Below are 27,498 nucleotides of genomic sequence, written 5' to 3' on the forward strand. Positions count from 1 at the left end.
AATTGCTGGAAAAGCTCAGCAGGTCTAGCACCTTTTGTGGACAGAAATTAGAAATTGGAACAGTTCTGAGGAAGAGTCACTCGACCTGAAACGTTTATGCTAATTTCTCTCCACAGATGCTGCCAGACCTGCTGAGCTTTACCAGCAATTTCTGTTTTTGTTCCGATTTATAGCAGCTGCAGTTTTTTTTTGTTCTTAACATTAAAGGATAGTTGTGATCAGCTGATAGCAACTTGCTCAATTTGACTCAGGCTTTCAGAGAATTACCGAGCAGAAGCCCAAAATAAAGGGGAAGAGAGGGAGATCAGAAGATTAGTCTGCAGGAGTGCCACTACAGGATTCCTCTGCATGGTTGGGACAGTGGTGGGTGGTGTCTTTTCCTGGGTTTCCTGATCAATGGATTCAGCAGAAAAAAAGGATCACTACAAATAACCTCCTGCAACCTAGTTAGAAAATCAACAATGGTTCTGCAATTACTGGACAGCCACACCCCAATTTCAATCACATCGAGCTGAAGCTCCCCAGAAAATCCTAGATGTGGTGGAGCATAGACCACCACAAAGAGAGTCCCCTATCTCCCTCAAAATCATTCCCTCGGCACAGCGAAAAATCTCCATCCTGACAACTCCTCCAGTACACTGCCATGATTCTGTACTAGGATACATTGAAAGGCATCTGCAGTAGTGTGTACTGATCGGAGACATGAAGCCTCAGGAAGGGGGCTTGGAGGGAGTGCAGCACTGATTTAAAAGAGTGATAACCAGAACTAATTTATGCGGACAAGTTGCATAGACTGAATGTGTATTCCTTTGAGAAGATGAAGGCCTACCCTGAAGGAGTTGATAAAGTCAATAGGCAGATCCTACTTCCTCTGTAGCGTGAAGCCTGACCAAGGTAGGCATAATTTAAAGTGAGAACCAGGCTGTTCAGGGGCAATGTCAGGAAGCAGATCATCCTATAAAGGTTACACTGGAATCTGGAACTCTGTCTCCTCAAACGTCAGCGGAATTTCATTATTTGAATATTTCAAAGCTGAGATCAATAAAGATAAGTACATGAAGGGAAAAAGAGCAACAGTGTTCTATGTTCAAAGTGGTTCAAAGATGCCGATCAGCCAGGACCTAAATGAATGGCGGAACAGGCTTGAGGCGATAAATAGACTCCTCCTATTCCCATCTTCTGAGGATAGCAAATACAATACATGGTCGCATGGTTTGTGAAGGTTTACAATACATGGCAAAGGATTAATTAAAGGTTTCATTTTAGGACATGAATGACGACTAAACAAACAGACAGTTTATTACTTGTAAAACGTTTCCAGTTGGCGAGTAGCAGTCAGGTAACAAAATCCAATTGCACTGGCTGGAGGTGCACAATTTTAGAAGAGGATTTAGCATGGAAAGAGTGCACTCTGTTAAGAAAATAAATTGGAAGAGGCAGACCAAAACATGTCAGTACAATATTTTGCAAACCTGAGTGTAATGGATGGTAAAGATGGCGTGGGATCGGCTGCTGGCATCATGGATGTGGGTAGCAGCAGTGATTCTGAAATAGAAATATGCAACAAATGAATGAAAAGGATCTTAATGTAAATCAAAAGTAACATTACATATCATTTTTTGTTCTCTACATCATAGATTATTTAACTCAAAGTCTAAAGTTAATTTCATAGCCCCGTTCAATACAGTTGGCCCTTTGGCCCATTATACTTTGTCAGTTGTTTGAAAGCTCAATCTAATTAGTTATATTTCTCCAACATGTTCTCATGGGATGACAATTTATTTTGTTCTTATGTATTCCAAGTCCTTTTGAAAGTTATATTGAATTTAAAACATAGGACTTCAAAAGGGAAGTCATCTTTGGATTACTGCCAGTGTTACATGCGAGCAAGAGCCAAACGTAGAAAGGGTAAATGATTGACTTTAATCATGTAGGAGGACTTCAGGTTCTTGGGGCATTGGGATCCGTTCTCATGCAGAAAGCACTTATTCAAAGGAACATATTGCCTCTCAACAGGACTGTAACCAATGCCTTCCTATAGAGGTTCACTAGTGTGATTGGGAAAGGTTAAAACTAAATTACTAAGGGGATGGGCAGAATCATACAGAATTTAAAAAAGATGAATAAGGTGCAAATTTAAGAACACCAGGTAGTGCAGAAGGACAGAGTAGTTCAATATTGTGTAAAAAGGAAATACTAAGTTATCAGCTGGTCTCTGTGTAAGAGAAAATAATAAAGTCTACATTGGAGTTATTGTGCATGAATACGATAAATAAGATTGGTGGATAACTACCAGTGCATCTACTATCTCAAGCTACTTCCTTTAATACTCTAGGACTTATCCCATCAGGCCCATGGGACTTATCCATCAGCGATCATGTCAGTGGTTGACTCTTGTAATATTTACTGATTTTTATTTCCTCTGTTCCATTTGACACTTGAAAAGTTAGGATTTTTAGAGTATTATTGTCACATTGTAGGAATTTTCTTCAATTTGATGCAATATTTAACTACCCTGATTAACCATGATTTGGAGATACCGGTGTTGGACTGGGGTGTAGAGTTAAAAATCACACAACACTAGCTTTCAGAGCGTCACAACCACCTGATGAAGGAGCAGTGCTCCGAAAGCTAGTGCTTTCAATTAAACCTGTTGGACTATAACCTGGTGTTGTGTGATTTTTAACTGATTAACCATGGTTAGCTCATTCCCTCTGAGAATCCCTTTTTCTCAGTGGGATATATCTAAGTTGTGAGCCATGAACTATTTTCTTAAAATTCTACCAGTGGTCCTCAACTGACTTTGCTCTTAACTCCGTTCCCAATCTACTCCAGCTCATTCAACCCTACTAACTCTTATTTATCTATGTCAAAAAGTGTGGTGCTGGAAAAGCACAGCTGGTCAGGCAGCACCCGAGGAGCAGGAAAGTCGACATTTCAAGCATATATTCTTCATCAGGAATGTGGGGGCTGCCCAAGGGGGCTAGAGGGAAGGTAGCTGGGAATGCGATAGGTGGATGAAGGTGGGGGTATGATAATGATAGGTCAGACTTGAGATTGGAACAGATAGGTGGGAAGGAAGATGGATAGGTAGGACAGGTAAAGAGGGTGGTGCCAAGTTGGAATGCTGGATCTGCGATAAGGTTGAGGGAGGGGAGATAAGGAAACTGATGAAATCGACATTGATCCAGTGTGGTTGGAGGGTCCCAAGGTGGAAGATGAGACATTCTTCCTCCAGGCATTGGGTGGCTAGAATTTGGCAGTGGAGGCGACCAAGGGCTTTCATATCCTGGGGAGGGGGTGGGGGTGGGGGGTAGAACATAGAACATAGAACATAGAACAATACAGCACAGAACAGGCCCTTCGGCCCACGATGTTGTGCCGAACTTCTATCCTAGATTAAGCACCCATCCATGTACCTATCCAAATGCCGCTTAAAGGTCGCCAATGAATCTGACTCTACCACTCCCACGGGCAGCGCATTCCATGCCCCCACCACTCTCTGGGTGAAGAACCCACCCCTGACATCTCCCCTATACCATCCACCCTTCACCTTAAATTTATGTCCCCTTGTAACACTCTGTTGTACCCGGGGAAAAAGTTTCTGACTGTCTACTCTATCTATTCCTCTGATCATCTTATAAACCTCTATCAAGTCACCCCTCATCCTTCGCCGTTCCAACGAGAAAAGGCCGAGAACTCTCAACCTATCCTCGTACGACCTACTCTCCATTCCAGGCAACATCCTGGTAAATCTTCTCTGCACCCTCTCCAAAGCTTCCACATCTTTCCTAAAGTGAGGCGACCAGAACTGCACACAGTACTCCAAATGTGGCCTAACCAAAGTCCTGTACAGCTGCAACATCACCTCACGACTCTTGAATTCAATCCCTCTGCTAATGAACGATAATACTCCATAGGCCTTCTTACAAACTCTATCCACCTGAGTGGCAACCTTCAAAGATCTATGTACATAGACCCCAAGATCCCTCTGTTCCTCCACCTGACCAAGAACCCTACCATTAACCCTGTATTCCGCATTCTTATTTGTTCTTCCAAAATGGACAACTTCACACTTGGCAGGGTTGAACTCCATCTGCCACTCCTCAGCCCAGCTCTGCATCTTATCTAAGTCCCTCTGCAGCCGACAACAGCCCTCCTCACTGTCCACAACTCCACCTATCTTTGTATCATCTGCAAATTTACTGACCCACCCTTCGACTCCCTCATCTAAGTCATTAATAAAAATTACAAACAGCAGAGGACCCAGAACTGATCCCTGCGGAACTCCACTTGTAACTGGACTCCATGCTGAAAATTTACCATCTACTACCACTCTCTGCCTTCGACCGGTTAGCCAGTTTTCTATCCAATTGGCCAAATTTCCCTCTATCCCATGCCTCCTGACTTTCCGCATAAGCCTACCATGGGGAACCTTATCAAATGCCTTACTAAAATCCATGTACACTACATCCACTGCTCTACCCTCATCCACATGCTTGGTCACCTCCTCGAAGAATTCAATAAGACTTGTAAGGCAAGACCTACCCTTCACAAATCCGTGCTGGCTGTCCCTAATCAAGCAGTGCCGTTCTAGATACTCGTAAATCCTATCCCTCAGTACCCTTTCCATTACTTTGCCTACCACAGAAGTAAGACTAACTGGCCTGTAATTCCCGGGGTTATCCCTATTCCCTTTTTTGAACAGGGGCACAACATTTGCTACTCTCCAGTCCCCTGGTACCACCCCCGTTGCCAGTGAAGACGAGAAGATCATTGCCAACGGTACTGCAATTTCCTCTCTTGCTTCCCACATAATCCTAGGATATATCCCGTCAGGCCCGGGGGACTTGTCTATCCTCAAGTTGTTCAAAATGTCCAACACATCTTCCTTCCTAACAGATATCTCTTCTAGCTTATCAGTCCGTTTCACACTCTCCTCTTCAACAATACAGTCCCTCTCGTTCGTAAATACTGAAGAGAAGTACTTGTTCAAGACCTCTCCTATCTCTTCCGACTCAATACACAGTCTCCCACCACTGTCCTTGATCGGACCTACCCTCGTTCTCGTCATTCTCAGGTTTCTCACATACGCATAGAATGCCTTGGGGTTATCCATGATCCTATCCGCCAGGGATTTTTCATGCCCTCTCTTAGCTCTCCTAATCCCTTTCTTCAGGTCCCTTCTGGCTATCCTGTATCCCTCCACTGCTCTGTCTGAACCTTGTTTCCTCAACCTTATGTAAGCCTCCTTCTTCCTCTTTACTAGACATTCAACCTCCCTCGTCAACCAAGGCTCCCTCACACGACCATTTCTTTCCTGCCTGATCGGTACATACATATCAAGGACACGTCGTATCTGCTCCTTGAAAAAGTCCCACATTTCCACCACATCCTTCCCTGACAGCCTATGCTCCCAACGTATGCTCCTCAAATCCTGTCTTACAGCATCGTAATTTCCCTTCCCCCAATTGTAGAAACTTCCTTGTTGTGCGCACCTATCTCTCTCCATAACCAAGGTGAAAGTCACAGAATTGTGGTCGCCATCACCAAAATGTTCACCCACTAACAAGCCCACCACTTGTCCCGGTTCGTTACCGAGTACCAAATCCAATATGGCCTCCCCTCTGGTTGGACAATCTACATACTGCGTTAGAAAAGCTTCCTGGACACACTGCACAAACACCGCCCCATCCAATCTACTTGATCTAAAGAGCTTCCAATCAATATTTGGGAAGTTGAAGTCGCCCATGACTACGACCCTGTGGCTTCTGCACCTTTCCAAAATCTGTTTCCCAATCTGTTTCTCCACATCTCTGCTGCTATTGGGGGGCCTATAATAAACACCCAACAAGGTGACTGCACCTTTCCTATTTCTGACTTCAGCCCATACTACCTCCAGAGGCAGATCCCCCTCAAACTTCCTTTCTGCAACCGTTATACCATTTCTAATTAGCAATGCCACCCCCCCTCCTTTTTTACCACCCTCCCTAATCTTACTGAAACATCTGTTGGGTAGGAGTTGAACTGTTTGGCCACAGGGCGGTGGGGTTGCTTAGTGTTTTCAGAGATGTTCTCTGAAATGTTCCACAAGTTGGCTTCCTGGCTGCCCAGTGTAGAGGAGACCACATTGACAGCAATGGACACAAAAGATGACTTGTTTAGAGGTACAGGAAAATCTTTGTCGGATGTGGAAGGATCGATCTTCCACAGCTACACCAGCACCATTCGCCACCTTTTCCTCCACTAAATCGATGACTGTATTGGCGCCATTTTTTGTGGAGGTTGAACAGTTCATGAACTTCACAAACACCTTCCACCCTGACCTCCAGCTCACCTGGACCATCTTGGACACCTCCCTCCCCTTCCTCTTCAAACCCCATTTCTGGATACAGATTCAACATGGACATCTCCTTCAATCCCAGTGGTTCACTTTGCTATCTGGACTACACCTCCTCCCATTCTGCCTCCTATAAAATGCTATCCCTTACTCCCAATTCCTCTGCCTACACCACATCGGTTCCCAGGAAGACCAGAGAATCATAAATCCCTACAGTGTGGAAACAGGCCTTTGAGTCCAAGTCCCCACCAACCTTCCGAAGAGTATCTCACCCATACCCATTTCCCGACCTTATTACTGCACATTTCCCTTGACTAATGCATCTAAACTCCAAATCCCTGAACACTATGGACAATTTAGCATGGCCAATTCACCTAGCCTGCACATCTTTGAACTATGCAAGGAAACCGGAGCACCTGGAAGAAACCTACGCAAACACAGGGAGAATGTGAAAACGCTACACAGACAGTCGCCCGAGGTTGGAATTGAACCCGGGTGTCCAGTGCTGGGAGGCAACAGTACCACTGAGCCACTGTGCCGGCCCAAATTCCACCACAGAATATCCCAGATGGCCTCCTTCTTCAAGGACCTCAACGTCCCCATCCATGTGGTATTCGATACCCTCCAGCACATATACTCCACTTCCCACACCTCTGCCCTTGAACCCCACCCCTCCAATTGCAGCAAGGACAGAACACCCCCCATCCTCCCCCCAGTCCTCACCTTCCACCCCATCAACCTCTAGATACAATGTATCATCTTTGGCCATTTCCACCATTTATAAACAGACCCCACCACCAAAGATATATTTCCCTCCCCAACCCTAATTGCGTTCTGCAGAGACCATTCCCTCCGCAACTCCCTTGTTAGGTCCACACACCCCCCACCAACCCACCGTCCATTCCTGGCACCTTATACAACAGGTGTAAAACCTACGCCCACACCATCTCCCCTCACCTCAATCCAAAGGATCCTTCCACATCCGGCAGAGATTTTCCTGCACCTCCACACACATTATCTACTGTGTTCGTTGTTCCCGATATGGTCTCCTCTACATCAGACAGACGGGATGCCAACTTGCAGAATGTTTCACAGAATATCTCTGGGACACACCACACACTGAATAACTCCACACACACTGAATAACTCCACCACCCTGTGGCTGAACACTTCAACTCCCCCTTCAACTCTCCCAAGGACATGCAAGTCCTGGGCCTCCTCCACTGCCAAATTCTAGCCATCAGATACCTGGAGGAAGAATATCTCATCTTCCAGTTTGGGACCATCTGGTACCATTTGGAATCAATGCCAATTTCACCAGTCTCCTCATCTCCCATCCCCTGACATTATCCCAGATCCAACTTGGTACCGCCCTCTTGAACTGTCCAACCGGTCCATCTTCTTTCCCATCTATCCGCTCCACCCTCTGCTCCAACCTATCGCCATCATCCCCACCTTCATCTACCTATTGCACTCTCAGCTACCTTCCACTGAGTCCCTCTCCCCCTCCCATTTATCTCTCAGCCCCCTCGGGCATCCCCCACATTCTTGATGAAGGGCTTATTCTTGAAATGTCGACTTTCCTGTTCCTCGGATGCTGCCTGACTGGCTAGGCTTTTCCAGCAGCACGCTTTTTGACTCTTCTTTAGCATCTGCAGTGCTCACTCCCTTTTTTTTTAACTATGGCATAGCCGTTTCTGAAACAGTTTTCTCCCTCTCAAACTAATGCTAAATTCTACCACATGACAAATTCCTAGGGGATATTTTTATTCATAGAATCATTGAGGTTTTCCAGCATGCAAACAGGGCCTCCAGCCCATCTTGTCTGTACCAGTCATCAAATATCTATCTACATTTTCAAATGTTTGGTCTGTGCTTTATGTGTAAATTTCAAGTGCTCATCTTAACAATTTTTAAATGCCTCTACTATCCTTTTAGGCAGTGAGTTCCAGGTACCACAACCCTCTGCAGGAAAACATCTTTTCTCAAATCACCTCTAAAACAGTGCTTCCTGGTATTGACCACTCGAACGGGACAGGTTTCCTTCTAGCAACCCTGTCTAGGCTCCTCAGAACTTTGTATCCCTCAATCAGATCCTCCCTTGGCTTTAAGGAAAACAACCCTAGCTTATCTAATGTCTCTTCATAGCTGAATTACTTCAACATTCTGGTGAATCTCTTCTACACCATCTCCAGTTCAATCACATCGTTTCTATAGTGTGATGACCAGAACTGCACATTGGCCACACAGCTGGAAAACTATCTGATGTTATATGCAGCTCCATTATAATCTCCCTGCTCTTGTACTCAAGTCCTTGGCTAATAAGGACACATAGGAGAAAGCAAGGACTGCAGATCAGAGTCAAGAGTGTGGTGATGGAAAAGCACAGCAGGTCAGACAGCATCCAAGGAACAGGAGAATCAGTGCTTCGGGCATAAGCCCATTAGAGCTCATGCCCAAAACATTGATTCTCCTGCTCCTCGGATACTGCCTGACCTGCTTTGCCTTTCCAGCACCACACTCTTGACTAATAAGGACAATTATTCAATATACCTTGGCCATGTCAGCTGGCTATCCTCTTTTCTGCACAATCTATGGACGTGCAAGCTGAAGTGTCTCTGATTCTCTGTACCTCCTACAGTCATAGGATTCTACATGTACTGTCTTGCCTTTTTAGTCCTCTCAAAATGCATCACTTGACATTTTTCAAGATTAAATTTCCTTTGCCAATATTCTGCTCATGTGACCACCTTTCCATATTGTCCTGTAGGCTAAGGCTATCCTCCTTGCAATTTATCACACTATTTTGTGTCATCTGCAACCTTACTGATTATACTGATTAGTAGGTGGCACGGTAGCACAGTGGTTAGCACTGCTGCCTCTCAGTGCCAGAGACCCGGGTTCAATTCCCGCCTCAGGCGACTGACTGTATGGAGTTTGCACATTCTCCTGTGTCTGCGTGGGTTTCCTCCGGGTGCTCCTGTTTCTTCCCACAGTCCAAAGATTTGCAGGTTAGGTGAATTGGCCATGCTAAATTGCCCGTGTTAGGCGAAAGGGTAAATGTAGGAGAATGGGTCTGGGTGGGTTGGGCTTCGGCAGCTCGGTGTGGACTTGTTGGGCCTGTTTCCACTCTGTAGAGAATCTAATCTAAAGAACCTCCCACATTCCTATTTAGATCATTAATGTACAGCGAGAGATCCAGCATGCCACTGGTATTCAGTCACAAAAACATCCTACAATCATTAGCTTTTGCTCCCTGTCACCTAGCCAATTTTGGATCCAATTTACCAAATTGTCCTGGAACCCACGGGTTCTGAGCTTTTTAACTAGTCTGTCACAAGTCTTATTGCTCTACTCTCACACACACCTAGCTAACTCCTCGAAAAATTAAATCCAATATTTAGACATAATCTCCCCTTTACAAGGCCATGCTCACTATCCTTGATTAGTCCTTGCTTCTCCAAGTGGAAATTAATTCTGTCCCTCAGAACTTCTGCCTCCCAGTTTCCTGACACAGATGTTAGATCTGTAGTTTCCTGGTTTATCCTTACCTTCCTTCTTGAATAATAGTACCACATTAGCTGTTCTCCAGTCCTCTTGCACCCCTTCTACGGCCAGAGCAGATTTGAAAATTAATGTCAGAGCCCCTATAATCTCATCCCTTGACACCCACAACAGCATGGATAAACCTCATTTGGGCCTGGGGTTTATCCACTTCCAAACCTGCTAAAGCCACTAAAACCTCCTCTCTCTCTCTCTATGCTAATTTATTAAAGTATAACAGTCCACCTCTCTATACCTATATCATCCTTCTCTATAGTGAATATAGATGTAAAGTACTCACTAAAAACCTCAGCTATGCATTTTCTACATTCCTCTAGAGCTTGTTATTTTGAGCATTCGATAAATACCATAAGCTTTCCAATTTTCCCAAGTATCAAATCCTAGACATCCCTCGACGATCAAGGTTCTCTCAACTTGTTGGTCCTGTACGTTCACTATTACCCTGTTGAATGTCTCCCACTGCTCCAATGTGGACTTTCCCGGAAGCAACTGCTTCCAGATCCTTTTGGTCAGAATTTCTTCCTCTTGACAAGAGGAAGAAAGTGGCTTATGTTTGGATGAGATGTGAAGGCTCAGTTAGGGCATTTGAGAGTTACAAGTTAGCCAGGAAAGACCAAAAGAGAGAGCTAAGAGGAGGGGACATGAGAAATCGTTGGCAGATAGGAACAAAGCTTTCTATAGGTATATCAGAAATAAAAGAATCACAAGAAAAAGATTAGGGTCAACATAAGCCACTTTCTTCCTCTTATCAAGAGGAAGAATTTCTGACTAAAAGGGTCTGGAAGCAGTTGCTTCCAGGAAAGTCCACTTGGAGCAGTGGGAGATATTCAACAGGGTAATAGTGAACGTACAGGGCCAACAAGTTGATAGTGGTGAGAAGTTTTGCGTGCAATCCAAGGAGATAGGGGAAGCGCTAAATGAATATTCACACGGGAAAAAGACAATGTTGTTGAGGAGAATACTGAGATACAGTCTACCAGACTAGATGGGATTGAGGTTCATGAGGAGGAGGTAATAGTAATTCTGGACAGTGTGAAAATAGGTTAGTCCCCTGAACCGGATGGGATTTATCCTAGGATCCTCTGGGAAGCTACGGAGGAGATTGCACAGGCTTTGGCTTTGATTTTTATGTCGTCATTGTCTACAGGAATAGTGTCAGAAGACTGAAGGACAGCAAATGTTGTCCCCTTGCTCAAGAAGGGGAGTAGAGAGAACCCTGGTAATTATAGACCAGTCTTACTTCGGTTGTGGGTAAAGTGTTGGAAAAGATTATATGAGATAGGACTTATAATCATCTCGAAAGGAATAAGTTGATTAGGGATAGCCAGCACAGTTTTGTCTCACAAACCTTATTGAGTCCTTCGAGATGGTGACCAAACAGGTGGATGAGGGTAGAGCGGTTGATGTGGTATATATGGATTTCAGTGAGGCATTTGATAAGGTTGCCCACAATGGGCTATTGCAGAAAATACAGAGGCATGGGATTGAGGGTAATTTAGCTGTTTGGATCAGAAATTGGCTAGCTGAAAGATGACATAGGATGGTGGTTGTTGGGAAATGTTCATTCGGGAGTTCAGTTACTGTTTTGGATCCAATGCTGTTTGTCATTTTTATAAATGACCTAGATGAGGGCATAGAAGGATGGGTTAGTAAATTTGTGGATAACACTAAGGTCGATAGAGTTGTGGATAGTACGGAAGGATGTTGCAGGTTACAAAGGGACACAGATATGCTGCAAAGCTGGGCTGAGGGTGGCAAATGGAGTTTAATGCAGAAAAGTATGAGGTGATTCACTTTGGAAGGAGCAAAAGGAATACAGAGTATTGGGCTAATGGTAAGATCCTTGACAGTGTAGATGAGCAGAGAGATCTCAATGTCCATGTACAAAAGTTGCTACCTAGGTTGATAGGGTTATAGAGTCATAGAGATGTACAGCATGGAAACAGACCCTTCGGTCCAACCTGTCCATGCCAACCAGATATCCCAACCCAATCTAGTCCCACCGGACAGCACCCAGCCCATATCCCTCCAAACCCTTCCTATTCATATACCCATCCAGATGTCTCTTAAATGTTGCAATTGTACCAGCCTCCACCACTTCCTCTGGCAGCTCATTCCATACCTGTACCACCCTCTGTGTGAAAACGTTGCCCCTTAGGTCTCTTTTATAGCTTTCCCCTCTCACCCTAAACCTATGCCCTCTAGTTCTGGACTCCCCCACCCCAGGGAAAAGATTTTGTCTATTTATCCTATCCATGCCCCTCATAATTTTGTAAACCTCTATAGGGTTACCCCTCAGCCTCTGATGCTCCAGGGGAAACAGCCCGAGCCTGTTCAGCCTCTCCCTATAGCTCAAATCCTCCAACCCTGGCAACATCCTTGTAAATCTTTTCTGAAGCCTTTCAAGTTTCACAACATCTTTCCAATAGGAAGGAGACCAGAATTGCACGCAACATTCCAACAGTGGCCTAACCAATGTCCTGTACAGCTGCAACATGACCTCCCAACTCCTGTACTCAATACTTTAACCAATAAAAGAAAGCATACCAAACACCTTCTTCACTTCCTATCCAACTGAGACTCCACTTTCAAGGAGCTATGAACCTGCACTCCAAGGTCTCTTTGTTCAGCAACACTCCCTAGGACCTTACCATTAAGTGTATAAGTCTTGCTAAAAATTGCTTTCCCAAAATGTGGCACCTCGCATTTATCTGAATTAAACTCCATCTGCCACTTCTCAGCCCATTGGCCCATCTGGTCAAGATCCTATTGTAATCTGAGGTAACCCTCTTCGCTGTCCACTACACCTCCAATTTTGGTGTCATCGGCAAACTTACTAACTATACCTCTTAAACTCAAATCCAAATCATTTATATCAATGAAGAAAAGTACTAGACACAGCACCGATCCTTATGGCACTTTGCTGGTCACAGGCCTCCGGTGTGAAAAACAACCCTCCACCCTCTGTCTTCTACCTTTGAGCCAGTTCTGTATCCAAATGGATAGTTCTCCCTGTATTCCATGTGATCTAACCTTGCTCATCAGTCTCCCATGGGGAACCTTGTCGAACGCCTTACTGAAGTCCATATAGATCAGAACCATTGCTCTGCCCTCATCAATCCTCTTTGTTTCTTCTTCAAAAAACTCAATCAAGTTTGTGAGACATGATTTCCCACACATAAAGCCATGTTGACTATTCCTAATTAGTCCTTGCCTTTCCAAATACATGTACATCCTGTCCCTCAGGATTCCCTCCAACAACTTGCCCACCACCGACGTCAGGCTCACTGGTCTATAGTTCCCTGGCTTGTCTTTACCGCCCTTCTTAAACAGTGGCACCACGTTTGCCAACCTCCAGTGTTCCGGCACCCCATCTGTGACTATCGATGATACAAATATCTCAGTAAGAGGCCCAGCAATCGCTTCTCTAGCTTCCTACAGCGTTCTCCGTTACACCTGATCAGGTCCTGGGAATTTATCCACCTTTACTCTTTTCAACACATCCAGCACTTCCTCCTCTATAATCTGGACATTTGGCAAGATGTCACCATCCATTTCCCTGCAGTCTATATCTTCCATATCCTTTTCCACAGTAAATACTGATGCAAAATAAGGCATACGTTGTGTTAGCTTTTATTGGTAAAGGGACTGAGTGTTGGAGCCACAAGGTCATGCTGCAGCTGTACAAGACTCTGGTATGGCCACACTTGGAATATTGCATACTGTTTTGGTCACCGCATTATAGGTGTGATATTAAAGAGTTTATTTGCTCTGCTGACCTGCAAGAAATTGAATGTCCCGGGGGTAGAGTGGTGTGTCTTTGTCTTATAGGTGAAACGTGGGAGGCTTATATTCCCATCCCTTACCATTCAGAGCCATTTGCATCATCATCACCTATTCAGAAGTCAATTGGCACATTACAATTGAAATTCTGGCTGCATCCTATAGTTACAAAAACATACAATTGAAACCAAATCTGACCATTAAAGGATGATTTGCATGAAATTGTTTCTGGAAGTGGGGTCGTCACTGCATTGTATATTGAGTGGCATGTGATTGTGGGAGAGTGGCCAGAGTACCTGTGAGCATTACCAACTGACCTGTTTAAAGGGGATGTGTTTCCTTTGTTTGTGGCCTCACTGACTCAACCTCATACGCCTACAAATAGGGTCAAAGGGATCACCTAGTTTGTACAGGCTTTAATACATTTTAACTGTTTGCAGAAGTTGGTGCATGCAAATTGCATTTCATGTGTGAAACCTCAGGAAAAGAACCTAACAATAGGAAGGATGTTGAAGCTTTGGAAAAGGGTTCAGAGGAGATTTACTAGGATTTACTAGTACGTTGCCTGTTATGGAGGTAAGGTGTGGAGCCTTTTTCCTAGGATGGTGATGGCAAGCACGAGCGGACATAGCTTTAAATTGAGGGGTGACAGATATAGGACAGATGTCAGAGGTAGCTGTTCCTTGAATAAGCTCCACATTTCAAGTGTGTCCATCCCCTGCAGTTTTCTTCCAAGTCCTAAGCATCCTAAATCTTGCCCAATTGCAACATAATTGCCTTTTCACCAACTATAACTCTTGCCCTGCAGCATATACCTATCACTTTTCATCGCTAAGGACCTTTGTTAAGGACCTCACCCACTTCCTCCGGTTCCACACACAAATTGCTTCTTTCATCCTTGACTGGACCTACTGTTTCTCTAGCTAATCTCTTGCTCATTATATATGTATAAAACGCTTTGGGATTTTCCTTGGACATTTCATGGCCCCTTTTAGCCCCCCAACTCCTTGCTTAAATTCTTTCCCGCTTTCTTTATATTCTTCATGGGTTCTTCATTTTCCCGATGTTCAGTTTACATAGGTCTCCTTTTTCTTTTTGACTAAGCTCACAATCTCTTTGGTCTTCCAAGGTTTCTAAATCTTTTCACAGGAACATTCTAGCACTGACCTCAACTGGCCTTTAAAGATTCCTACATGACAGATGTGGATTTACCCTCAAACAGCCACCCTGAATCTACATTCACCCATTCCTGCCTGATATTGTCACGGTTAGCCATCTCCCCCATTTACAACTTTCACCCAGGAATGACTCTTATCATATCCATAAGTAACTTAAAGCTTACATAACTGCAATTACCAAAAATGTACAGAAACTGTTTCCGAAATGCTCACCGAATGAAACTTCAATCATCAGGCCAGGCACATTGCCCAATACCAAGTCTTGTATGGCCCCTTCTCGAGTTGGATTATTTACAAACTGTTTCAAGAAATCATCCTGGATGCACCTAACAAGTTCCCTCCTGTCCAAGCCCCTAACACTATGCGAGACCCAGTCAATAAAGGCGAAGTTAAAATCATCCATCACACCAACCCTGTTGCTTTTTACATTATTCCATAATCTGTCCATATATCTGTTCCTCTATCTCCCATTGGCTATTGGAAGGCCTGTACTACAACCCCTGTGATTGCACCTTTCCTATGTCTGAGCTCTATCCATACGGCCACACTGATTGAGCCCTCCAAGCGGTCCTCCCTTAGTACAGCTGCAATATTCTCCATAATCAGTAACACAACTCACCCCACCTCTTTTACATCCCTCTCTATCAAGCCTGAAACATATAAATCCTTGAACATTAAGCTGCCAGTCTTGTCTCTCTCAACCAAGTCTCTCTAATAGCTGCAACATCACAGTCATATGCACTAATCCTAGCGCTAAGCTCACATGCTTTATCTGTCATACTGCTCGCATTAAAACAAATTCATCTCAGACACCAGTTCTCCCATGTTCAGTAACCTCTCCTTGTCTGTTCTCCCTCTTAGTCTTACTGGCCTGAGTGTCTAAACCCTCCTTGGTCATTTCACTGCTCTGGTTCCTAATCCCTGCTATACCCTCCCAAGTGGCACTGCAAATCCCCCTGCCAGGATATTGGTGCCCATTTAATTTAGGTGCAACTTATCCTTCTTGTAAAAGCCTCACCTGCTCTGGAAATCTTCCAATTGATCCACATAACTGAAGCCCTCCATCCACCAGAAGCTCTTGAGCCATGTATTTAACTGCACTATCTTCCTATTGCTAGCCTCACTTGCATGTGGCACAGAGAGTAATCCCAAGATTAGAATCCTACCTAACTCCTTGAACTCCCTTTGCAGGACCTTGTCACTCTTCCTGCTAATGTGTACCATGACATCTAGCTGCTCACTCTCCCCTTTGAGAGTTTCCCATGCCCGCTCAGGCATACCCTTGACTCTGGCATCAAGGAGTCAACAAACATCCTGCAGCCACAGAAATGCCTTTGTTGCCCATGCCTTAGGGCATATGCACACAGACTGTTTTAATACAAGTCATCCTGAATGATGTTGAACAATACGCTGTCATGAGTAAACATCCCCACTTTGGATCTTATGATGGGCTGGGGGCGGAGCGGTTACTGATGAAGCAGCTGAAGATGGCTGTACCTTGAACCCTACCCAGTGGAACCTTGCAGTGAAGATGGGAGATGACTGACCTCCAACAATTGCAAATGCTTTTGGATTAGGGTATTGGCTGGAATGGACAGGGTAAGGATTTTAGTAACAAAGGCAACTGAGGCCGATTTTGAAGAAATAACAAAGATATATCCCAGTAAGAAAGGAGGATCCTAAGAAAGGAACAAGCCAATAATTGTTAACCAGAGAAGTTAAGAATAGCATAAATTGTAAGAAAAATAAACATACTATTAATCTTTGCCGTATTGTAAGCCAGAATATTGGGAAAGTTACGAAAACCAACAAAACATGACCGAAAGTAAGGAAAAAGTTCAAAACGTTTGAGGGTAAACATGCAAGCAATGTCAAGTTGGAAAGTAAGACCTTTCTTAAATATGTGAAAAGTGATCATTGAATCCTTAATGAATAAGGCTGGGGGGGGGGGGGGGGGGGGGAAAGAGGGGGCACGAAATGGCAGAGGAGTTGAATAAATGCTTTGCACTAATCTTCAGCAGAAGTCACTAAAAGTATCTAAATGTATGAAATTATCAATGTGAAAAAGGGTGAGATGAAATAAATGCAATAGCTATCACTAGAGAAGACATACATGGGAAACTACTGGGACTAAAGACAAACAAGTTCCCTGGACCTGATGAGATGCATCCAATATTAAAGGTAGCAGCTACAGGGATAGTAGATGCACTGGTTTTAACCTTCCAAGAATCCTTATATTCCAGAAAAGTCCCAAAGGATTAGAAAACTGCCAATGTAACATGGTCATTCAAAGACAAAAAAATACAGGTAACAATAGGCGAGTTAGCTTAATACAGGTAGAAAACTCTTTATTCGAAACCCCGAAATTCGAAAAGCTCCAAAATCCAAAAGGTTTTTTTTGTGAGGTTTTTATATCATTAACAAGGTTGTTTGGTGTGCAAACAGTTAACCCAACTCCACACCCACTCGATGCGTGTCACTCAGATACAATGTCGGGCAGGCAAGGCCCAGCAATGGCAGGCCTCAATTCTGGCTCAGGGCCCGTTACTCAGTGAGTCTGCTATTCGATAAGATTTTTTAAAATTTCACTATTGAACTGCCACTTATTCCGAAATTCGAAAAATTCCTAATTCTGAAAACCAGCTGGTCCCAAGCTTTTCAGATAAAGGGGTGTGAACCTGTATCTATTACAAAGAAAATATCAGAGCCTGTTATAAAAGATATAATAACAGAGTATGTGGAAGTATATCATGTGATCAGAGTCAGCATGGCTTCACGAAAATGAAGTCATGTCGGACAAATTCTTTAGATAGCATTGAAGAAATAACAAATAGGAAGCAGACAATAACTGATAGATATTACGATTTCGGGAGAGGTTTGATAAGACATTTTATAACGTGATACCACACGAGGCAACTTAACTTGATGTTGTGGGTCATATGTTAGCACGATAGAGGATTGTCTATCTGAGGTCAGTTAGCTTAAAGTCTGTCATTCGGAAGGTGTTTGAAGTGATAATTAAATGGTGTTATAACACGATACTTGCAATCAAGGTAATCAGTCAGAATCAATATTGGTTTAGTTAATGGGAAACCAGTTTTAACTGATTTATTGGAGTTCTTTGACAAAATAACTTGTGTTACAGATAAAGAAAAACCAGTAGTTTTCAGGAAGCATTTGATAAGATGTCACTTCATCAGTTATTTCAGAAAGTAAAAGCTCATGGTAACATATTGGTATGAATTGGCTTGTGAACAGGAAGCAGACAATTGGAATAAATGTGTCTTTTTCAGTCTGGAACAGTATAACGAGTGACGTGTTACTCTGCTCAATGCTGGTGCCTCAACTCTTAGAACTTACACAAATGATTTGGATAAATAGTTCGAAGTATGATAGGTAGATTTGCTATTGACCATGTGAGTGTAAGAATTGGGGCAGGTGTAGACCAGTTGGCCCCTCGAGTCTGTTCTGCTATTAACAGGATCATGGCTGATCTCACATTCCTCACGTCCACCTTCCTGCCCTTTCCTGGGAACCATAGATTCTTGATCAATGAGTGTATCTATCTAGCTCAGCCTCAAGTGTACACAAGGTTTCTGCCCACACAGTTCTCTGTGCAAGAAATACTAAAGATTCACAACCCTCTGAGAAAAGAAATTGCTCCTCGTCTCAATCCTTAATGGTGCCCTTGTAGTCTGAGACTATGCCCTCTAGACCCAGATTCTTCCAGGAGGGGGACCATTCTCTCAGCATTGACCCCATCACATACTTTAAGAATCCTGTATGTTTTAGTGAGATCACCTCTTATTCTTCTAAATTCCAACGAAGAGTCCCATCTCTTTAGGCTTGGCTAATAAGACAATCCCTCCATACCAGAATCATCCTAAACTACTACCACTGTATTATCATCTTTAGGTAAGGGGACCAAAGCTGCTTACAGTACTTCAGATGTAATCTCACCAGAACCTTGTATGGATGCCACAGGACAACCTTACTCTTATACTACAAACCCATTGAAATAAGGGCCAACATTCCATTTGCCTTCCTGATTACTTGTTGCACCTGTGCGCTAGCTTTCTATGTTTCATGCACAAGTTCCCCCAAGTCCCTGTTTGTTGTAATTTTTCTCCATTTAACTAACACTGTTCCTTTGTCCTCCCTTCCAGAATGAACAGCTTCACATTTACCCACACTGTACTCCACTTGGCAGCATTTTCCCCACTTGTATAACCTATCAGTATCTCTCTGTAAACTGTTTGGGTCTGTCTCACAACTTGGCTTTCTGCCTATTTTTGTATCAGTTGCAAATTTAGCCACAGTACGTTTGCTTCCTTCCTCCAATTCATTACTATATATACGTATATCGTAAGCAGTCGCAGTCCAGCACTGATCACTATGGAGCCCCATTGGTCACAGGTCATCAACCTAAAAAGGAACACCTTTACCTCACTGTTTCCTGCCTATTAACTATTCCCTGTCCACGCCAATATACTATCTCCAATACTGGGGCTCTTCTCCTGTGACTAAATATTTGTGACGTATCTTGTCAAACACCATCTGGAAGTTCAAATACGGCACATCTATCTATTCCTCTCCATTCATGCTGGTTGAGACTTCCTCAAAAAACTCTATTAAATTAGTCAGATATGATTTCCCACACTGACTCTGCCTGATTCTAATTTTCCAAATATACTGCTTTAATTCCTTAATGATTGATTCTAACATTTTCCAATATAAAGAAAGATAGGAAAGTGAGTTGTGAAGAGAACATAAGGAACCTACAAAGGGTAATACATAGGTTAAGCCAGCGGGCACACATTTGGCAAATGGAGTACAATGTGGGAAAGAGAGAAGTTGTCTATTTTGTCAGAAAGAGTGAAAAAGCAGCATATTATTGAAATGGTGAGAGGTTGCGGAGCTCTGAGATGTATGATGGAATACAAGAATTGGGATGCCTTGTTAAAGCTATACAAGACTCTAGTCAGACCACAGATGGAATACTGCGAACAGTTTGGGTCCCCCATACAAAAGATATACTGCATTGAAAGCAGTCCAGAAAAGGCCCATTAAGTTGATCATGGGTATTGAGGGATCTTCTCATGAGGAGAGATCATGTACGTTGGGCCTCCACTTGTTGGGAGTTTGGAAGAACGAAAGATGATGTTAAAACATATCAGATTCTTCATGGGATTGCCAGGGTGGCTGTGGAAAAATTGTTTCCCATTATGGGAATGTCTCGACCAGAGGACCATAGTCTCAGATTAAGGGTCACCCAATCAGGACAGAGGAAGAGGAATCTGTTCTCCAAGATAAAATTAAAACTGTAGAATCCTTTACCACACAGGGCTGTAAGAGGTTGGCCGTTAAGTATATTCAAGGTTTATCAAATCAGTAATCAATGGTCATTGGGAAAAGATAAGAAAGTGGAAGTGAGGATGATTAGCTGGAATGGAGGAGGATATTCAATGGGCTGAGTGACCTACTTCTGCTTCTGCATCTTATGGACTCCAACCAGTGGAGAGATTTCCCTCACTCCCATTGACCAGAGTTCTACTAGGGCTCCTTGATGCCATATTCAGTCAAATGCTGCTTTGTAACTCATCTCACTTCTGGAATTCAGCTCTTTTGGCTAAGTTTGAACCAAGGCTGTAATGAAGTCAGAAGCTGAGTCACCCTGACAGAGCCCAAAGAGGATCAGTGAGCACTTTATTCCTTCGTAAATGCTGCTTGATAACATTGTCGACAAACTTTTTCATCACTTTGCTGATAAATTGAGTGTGTTCTATAGGGCAGCAATTGGCCTATCAAGGTTTATTCTGTTTTGGTGTGTATCATACCTGGGCAATTGTTCATACTTCCGGCTAGATGAAGGTATTGCAGTTGTACTGGAATGGCTTGGTTAGGGATGCGGCAAAGTTTGGGAGAACAGATCCTCAGTGTTGTCGCTGGCATGTTTTCAGGGCTCAAAGCCTTGCAGCATCTAGTACCTTCAACTGTTTCTTGATAGCATGTGGAGTAAATCGAATTGGCTGAAGACTGGCATCTGTGATTCTGGGGATTACTCAGGAGGCACAGAGTAATATCATCCACTTGGCACTTCTGCTTTTAGATCAATTCAATTATTTCAGCCTTGTCTTTTGTGTTGGGCTCCATTATGGTAGAGCGGTATTTGTGGACCCTCCACTTCTTGTGTGCCTTTGTTAGTTGTTGGGGGAGGCAGTAGTGAAATGGTAATGGCAAGGAGATAGTTATCCAGAACCTGAGGCTAACATTCTGGGGACATGGGTTCAAATCCCAACATGGCAGATGGTAAAATTTGAATTTTAAAAACCTGGAAGAAAAAACTAACCTAAAAAGCTATTCACTTAGTTACTAACAATGTTGTAAAACCCACCTAACTGTCCTTTTGGGAAGGAAATCTGCCATTTTTACTTGATCTGGCCTACACGTGACTTTACACTCTCAACTGCACTCTGGGAAATTTGAAATGGGCAATAAATGCTGGCCAAACTCTGAAAACCCACACCACAGAAATAACTAAAAAAGACCATTCACAACTGAATGTGGTGAGACTGCAGAGCTGAGACCTGATTCAATGGCTGTGGGATCACTTAGCTTGGTCTAAAACCTGTTGCTCATGACAGGTTGACACCCTATTTTGAGGTGTTGCTTCACCAGGTTGACACCCTATTTTGAGGTGTTGCACTTGTGTTGCACAGTGAATTCTTCACCGAAATAGGGCTGATTTCCCAGACTAAAGTAGGATAGATACCAGACAATGAGGTAACAGATTGTGACTGAATACAATATTGCTCCCAGCATCTCATTGATGCCCAGCTTTGAGCTGCTACCTCTGTTCAAAGTGTCTCATTTAGCATTTTGGTAGTACCAGACAATATGATAGTGCTTATCCACAATGCGTAGACAGGCATCATCTCTTATGAGGGTGCAATGATCATTCATACCAAGTACACTGATGAGGACAAAGTCAAGTTTTTGCATTTAGCACCTGCTGCAGACCAAGTCACGGAGTTATGTCCTTTAAGTGTTGGCCAGGTTAGTCAGTAGTGATGGTGCTGAGCCACTCTTGGTGATGTATAATAAGTACCCCTACCAGAATAGAATGTGTGCACTTGTCATGCTCAAAGCTCCCTCCAAAACATGTTGTGGGAATAAGAGAGCAAGGGAGCGAGAGCAAGAGAAGGCGTGGTTAGTAAGTTTGTTGATAACAAGGTTGGTGGTAGAGTGGACAGTGAAGGTTATCTAAGATTACAAAGAAATCTTTATCAATTGGTCAAGAGGCTGAAGAATGACAGATGAAGGTTAGTTTGGATAAATGAGATATTGCATTTTGGCAAAAAAAAGCAATTAAAGTAGTGCCTTGGATAATGCTGTAGAACACAGAGACCTAGAGCTCAGGTACATAATTCTTTGAAGTTTGTATCACATATAGATAGGATGGTTAAGGCAGCATTTAGCACGTTGTTTGGACTTTGAATCTAGGAGTTGGGACATTATATTGAAGTTGTACAGGACATTGGTGAGGCCTCCTCAGGACTACTGTATCCAATTCTGGACACCCTGTTATAGGAAGCATGTTATTAAGCTAAGAGGGCTCAGAAAAGATTTACCAGGACATTGCCGGGAATGGTAGATTTGAGTGGTGGGAAAAGGCTGGACAGTTTGGTACTTTTTTCACTGGAGTGTAGGAAGTTGAGGGGTCACCTTGTAGGGGTTTTGTAAATCATGAGGGGTGTAGATAAGGTGAATGACAGGTGTCTTTCCTCCAGAGTGGGGGATTTGAAGACATGGAATGTATACTTTTAAAGAGAGGGGAGAAAGATTTTTAAAAAGATATATGGGGCATTTTTCTTTTAAACAGATTGAGTGGTTCATGTGTGGAATGAACTTCCAGAGGAAGTGATGGTTATGGGCACAGTTCCAACATTAAGAAGACATTTGAACAAGTACAGGAATAAGAAACTTTTGGAGAAATATGAGCAAAGTGCAATGTTAGGTTCTTTTACCGAGGTTCCAGACACGAGATACAATTCCCCAACCAACTTCTACAAACAGTTAAAGGTTATTAAGGCTTATACAAGCTAGGTGACACCTTTGACCTTCCTCACAGGCAAGCGAGGTTGAGTCAAAGAGGCCCTGAACAAAGAAAACATATCTGCTATATAAAGCTCAGTTGGTCATGCTCACAGATACTCTGGCCACTCCCCCATAGTCACATGCCACTTAAGACAAATCCCAGTCACTCCTTCACAGATACATTTTATCCCAGGTACAACGGTAGAATGAGATCAACCTCAGACATAATGCAAATGTAATTGCCCTAATCCTGGGGAATTGTTATGCAAACGATTTCCTGACTCAACGATTACCCAAGATAATGCAGGTACGACATATCTCGCTTCAGGGGATGGCTAGATAACATTTCTGAATGGAAAGGATTGAATGATAGTTTAATTTGATAATACTAGGGGGAGTAGTAGCAAATGACTGTCTAATTGAAGAGGGGGTCATTCACATTCTTGCACAAATGTCGTTCCCACCCACTTCCAGAATGTTCACTCAGTGCAGTTTAACTCTTTAATATTACATTGATGTCCAGAGAGATATTCCAAATTAATCTTCTAACATTACACAGGCAGGTGGCACTAGTTTAGCTTGGGATTATGGTCAGTATGGACTGGTTTGACTGAAGGGTCTGTTTCTATGCTGCATGACTTTGACTTATAACTCTCTTCCAAGGGTCAGCAGGACAAGACTTATCCAGAGTGGGTGATGGTGTCGCCTAAGACATTGCTTGTAAAGCTGGTCAATTCTGTGGGACATTTCTCCCAAGAAGGACGTTTCAAGGCTGATCAGAGCTGTATTTACAGATTTGGCACTCTTTCTCTGGCACTCTGTTTCTCAAAGTCATATTTACTATTTGCAGTACCGATGTCGATGCCAGGTAGCCCATCTGGTTTCAATACCTTCTTTAGACTTCATAACAAGTTTGAAATACCCAGGTGATTTGCTAGGTCATTTCAAAGGGCAGTTCAGAGTGGTCTGGAATCACATGTTGGCCACACCAAGTACATATGTTAGATTTCTTGTTTGCAATAGTTCTAATAAGAGCCATAACAGACTCTGAATTTTAACTCTGTTTCCAAACATGCTGCCAAACCTGCTGAATTTGTCAAATGCTTTCTGTTTTACTTAAGATCTCCAGAACACACGGCTTTTGTTCCCACACTGTCCACCGTTTTTTAATAAACTTTTGCTTCTCCCATATTAAACATAACAGTCATGTACCTGACTACTCTGATTTGTCAACTAACTAATTTCAAATTTCATGCAAGCACATTCTAAAGTGTTAACAAGCTCACTAGGTTAATTCTCAAAATGGTGTCTGTATCTGTTCTGAAACTCACAGGAACTGAAAATCTGGCCCCTGGCCCACCAATACTACTGAAAATTTTATGATGATGCACCATCAGCTATGTACTGGGTTCAGAGCAGGAGTACTTAAAATAGACCAGATATGCTTGATGTGCTTTTTGATTGTGGTGGGGGAGAATATTATGTTGAAGACACGTTAGAAGGTGGGATGGTGCAAGTGCAGCCTAGATAGTGGTGAAACTCAGTGGATGGAATTCTGCAGCCTATCCTGAGAAATAGAAACAGACATTTTCTAAGCAGAAAAGCACCATTTGGGATGAACTAGGGACAAAGTTCACAGAGGTTTCGCAGTTTGGAAAGGGTGTCTATATAGTCTTCAAAGGGAGAGCACCTGAGAAAAGCAGCAACTAAAAGAAGCTCTATTAATGCCCTTTATCATTAATATTTAATTGAATTGGTCACAGTCACGAAGCAGTGTAGACAGAGACAAACCACTCATCAACCAAACAACAGTGGTCTAAGATAAGGGACAAAAGACCATAAGACATAGGAGTGGAAGTAAGGCCATTCGGCCCATCGAGTCCACTCCGCCATTCGATCATGGCTGATGGGCATTTCAGATGACCAGATGGGAAATGAATAAAACCAAAAGAACAGTGGATGCTGGAAATCAGACATCCCTGTAGAAACTGAAGCCTGTTCTGAAGAAGGGTCATTGGGATCCAAAATGTTAACCCTGCTTTCTCTCTGCAGATGCTGCCAGACTTGCTGAGCTTTTCCAGCAACTTCTGTTTTTGTTTCAGGGTGGAGGTGACTTTTGTTTCTTCCATTCCACAAGTTGTGACAATTTGGAATCTACGGCCTGAAGGTCGAAGTACATCCAATAGCAAGCTTTTTACATTTTTACTAATATTTGAAAGGAAAACGTTTTGGAGGGTTATTAGATTTGCAGAGCCTGTAACTCAGCTGTATCATTATATAACGTGTGAAATTGCTCATTGATACAAATAACAAAAGCAGAAAAAAATGCTGTTTCCTCAGTGAATTAAAAATTAAACATATATAAAAATGCCTACAAACTAATCATTCATAGAAAATTTACAACAAACTCTAAGCCAAAGGGAAAGTCACATGAAAATCACTACCTGTTTGAATTCCCTTCCTCTAAAAGCTCAATAAGTTGCTTGTAGTCTGATACCAAGTGCTGCGATAATCCTGTGGAAATATTAAACATCACCACTTAAGTCAATGAGAACAACAAGCAGTAAACCTGGCAAGGATTGTGAATCCTGACAATCAATCCACATTATATGGTTTTGTAATCCACTTCTCATGTTATTTGCTAACTTAGATTTGCTAGTAATATCTGCCATTCCGAATTGTGGCGTCATGAAATGCAAAATGAAGCCAATTGTCTTTATCTCTAATTCTATTAGTGCACCAAGCAATAGGAGGACCTCTTTAATGAGGAAGAGGAAACTGAAAGCAGCAACATTCCAGATTTCCCTTTCACATCACAAGATGTAAAGTATCAGAGTTATATTGGCACAGATTTACATCTCATTCTTGGCTAAGAATAATGAATTGGGAGCCAAATGAGAGAACAAAATGCCTGAAACTATCTGAAAAGGTCAATGGCTCTTTTTTAAAAAAAGACATTTTCTCATCTCAGAGCCACCCAGCTTTCCTCGATGCTCAACATAATTATCAAGTTAACTAATTCAATGTTTAGATTGTCACCATATTACCTTTCAACCACAATGATTTGCTCCATAATCCCAAAGCACCCTCCACCAATCAAGTAGGCCCCTATTGATCAGTCTCAATCAAGTAAACTGAACTGGCAGGTCTGTTTGATGCTCTAAATATTTGAGCATCGATCACCAAATCTCAGCCGGACCCAAAAAAATCATAACAATGTTTGTCTTACTGTTATCTACTTAAATAGTACTCCTAATTAAACAATGTACAATGATACGGCTGACTATCATCTCTGCGTATTCAGGACTTTTCATTGCACATCATATTGTCCTCAATGTTTGCAAGGTCCTGGAGATACACGTACATTTGAAACAGCTGTATACATCTGTAGAGCTAATATTGAGGGCTGTTTACACTTAGTAGTGACACAGACTGAGAGAAACATTTGCTAGCAAATTTGATTGCTGCTCTCAGCTCCATGTAGGATGCTTTGCTAACTTAACACCATAAGATTAACAGTTAAAGACTACAGTAAAAGTTATTAAATGGTCTCAAATTTCAAGGCCATCTCCAGTATCAATGGTGTCCAACTGAAGTTGCACTGTTACTTTCAGTGTTTTGAAATACTACTGCATACAAATCATCAAAAAGTTACAGCACCAGAGAGACTATTAGGCCAATCATGTCCATGCTAGGTCCCTGAAAGAGCAACTCAGCTGGTAACACTTTTTTGCACCCCTATAAATTCTCTCTCTCCAGCTAACAATCTAAATTTCTCTAGAATGCCTTGTGTGAATCTGCCTCCACTACACACACAAGTACCTGTAGTGCATTCCAGACTCTTGTCATCATGAACTGTTTTGCCAATCACCAAAATTGGTGTGCCAATTAAAAGACCACACTCCTAGTGAGAGATTTGCATTTATGTCACAAAACTGCAAGGTAGAGCTATTACGTAATTGTACACTGTTCAAAATATTTCTCAGAAAAACTGAAATCTGCTAAAGATACCTATCAGCTCAAGATTACTACAAGTAATATTTCTGGAAAAAATGAACTAATTAGCTATTTCCTGCTCTCAACGGGATGAGTTAACATCCATGCACAGATGTCAAATGTGGCTTGTTCCAAAAGTCAATCTCCTCTTTACTGATAATAACTGGCTTGAGTCCAGTAGGTCTGTCTATGTGATTGCATCAGCCAGTCAGTCAAAATTCTCTCTGAGCATACAAAGTAGTATTAAAACTAGTAAGGCTTCTGAGTTGGTATCTTAACTGGGTGTATGGAAATGCAAACTTGGAATCTTTTTAAAACCATATCTGACTTGAACAGTATTGCAAAGGTAAACCCGCGACATATTCCAGAATGTCATGATATGTTTCCTTTTTGTTGTTTAAAGACAAGAGATTCCTTTTCATGACGTACAGAGAGTTGACAAACATCACAATGGCTCAGAATGGCTCCTAAGGTTGTTCAGTCGCAACAATTAAAGTGCACTCAGTTATGTGGAATGTGTCACTGGAGCCCCCAAATTTC

At 42.7% G+C, this 27,498-nt stretch overlaps 1 protein-coding gene across 2 annotated transcripts in view; it reads right to left on the reverse strand.

The window, feature by feature from the left end:
- Positions 1–27,498, reverse strand: part of stard9 (StAR-related lipid transfer (START) domain containing 9) — a 282,626-nt gene that overhangs the window by 109,198 nt on the left and 145,930 nt on the right. For both annotated transcript variants that reach the window (XM_072569468.1, XM_072569469.1), the window contains exons 8-9: positions 25,407–25,476; positions 1,473–1,545 (exon numbers count right to left, since the gene is read on the reverse strand). In XM_072569468.1, coding sequence (XP_072425569.1) covers positions 1,473–1,545; positions 25,407–25,476 — 143 coding nt within the window. The remainder of the gene's footprint in view (positions 1–1,472; positions 1,546–25,406; positions 25,477–27,498) is intronic.

This window comes from Chiloscyllium punctatum, chromosome 4 (genome assembly GCF_047496795.1).
Source record: "Chiloscyllium punctatum isolate Juve2018m chromosome 4, sChiPun1.3, whole genome shotgun sequence".
In the NCBI taxonomy this organism is placed as follows: domain Eukaryota; kingdom Metazoa; phylum Chordata; class Chondrichthyes; order Orectolobiformes; family Hemiscylliidae; genus Chiloscyllium; species Chiloscyllium punctatum.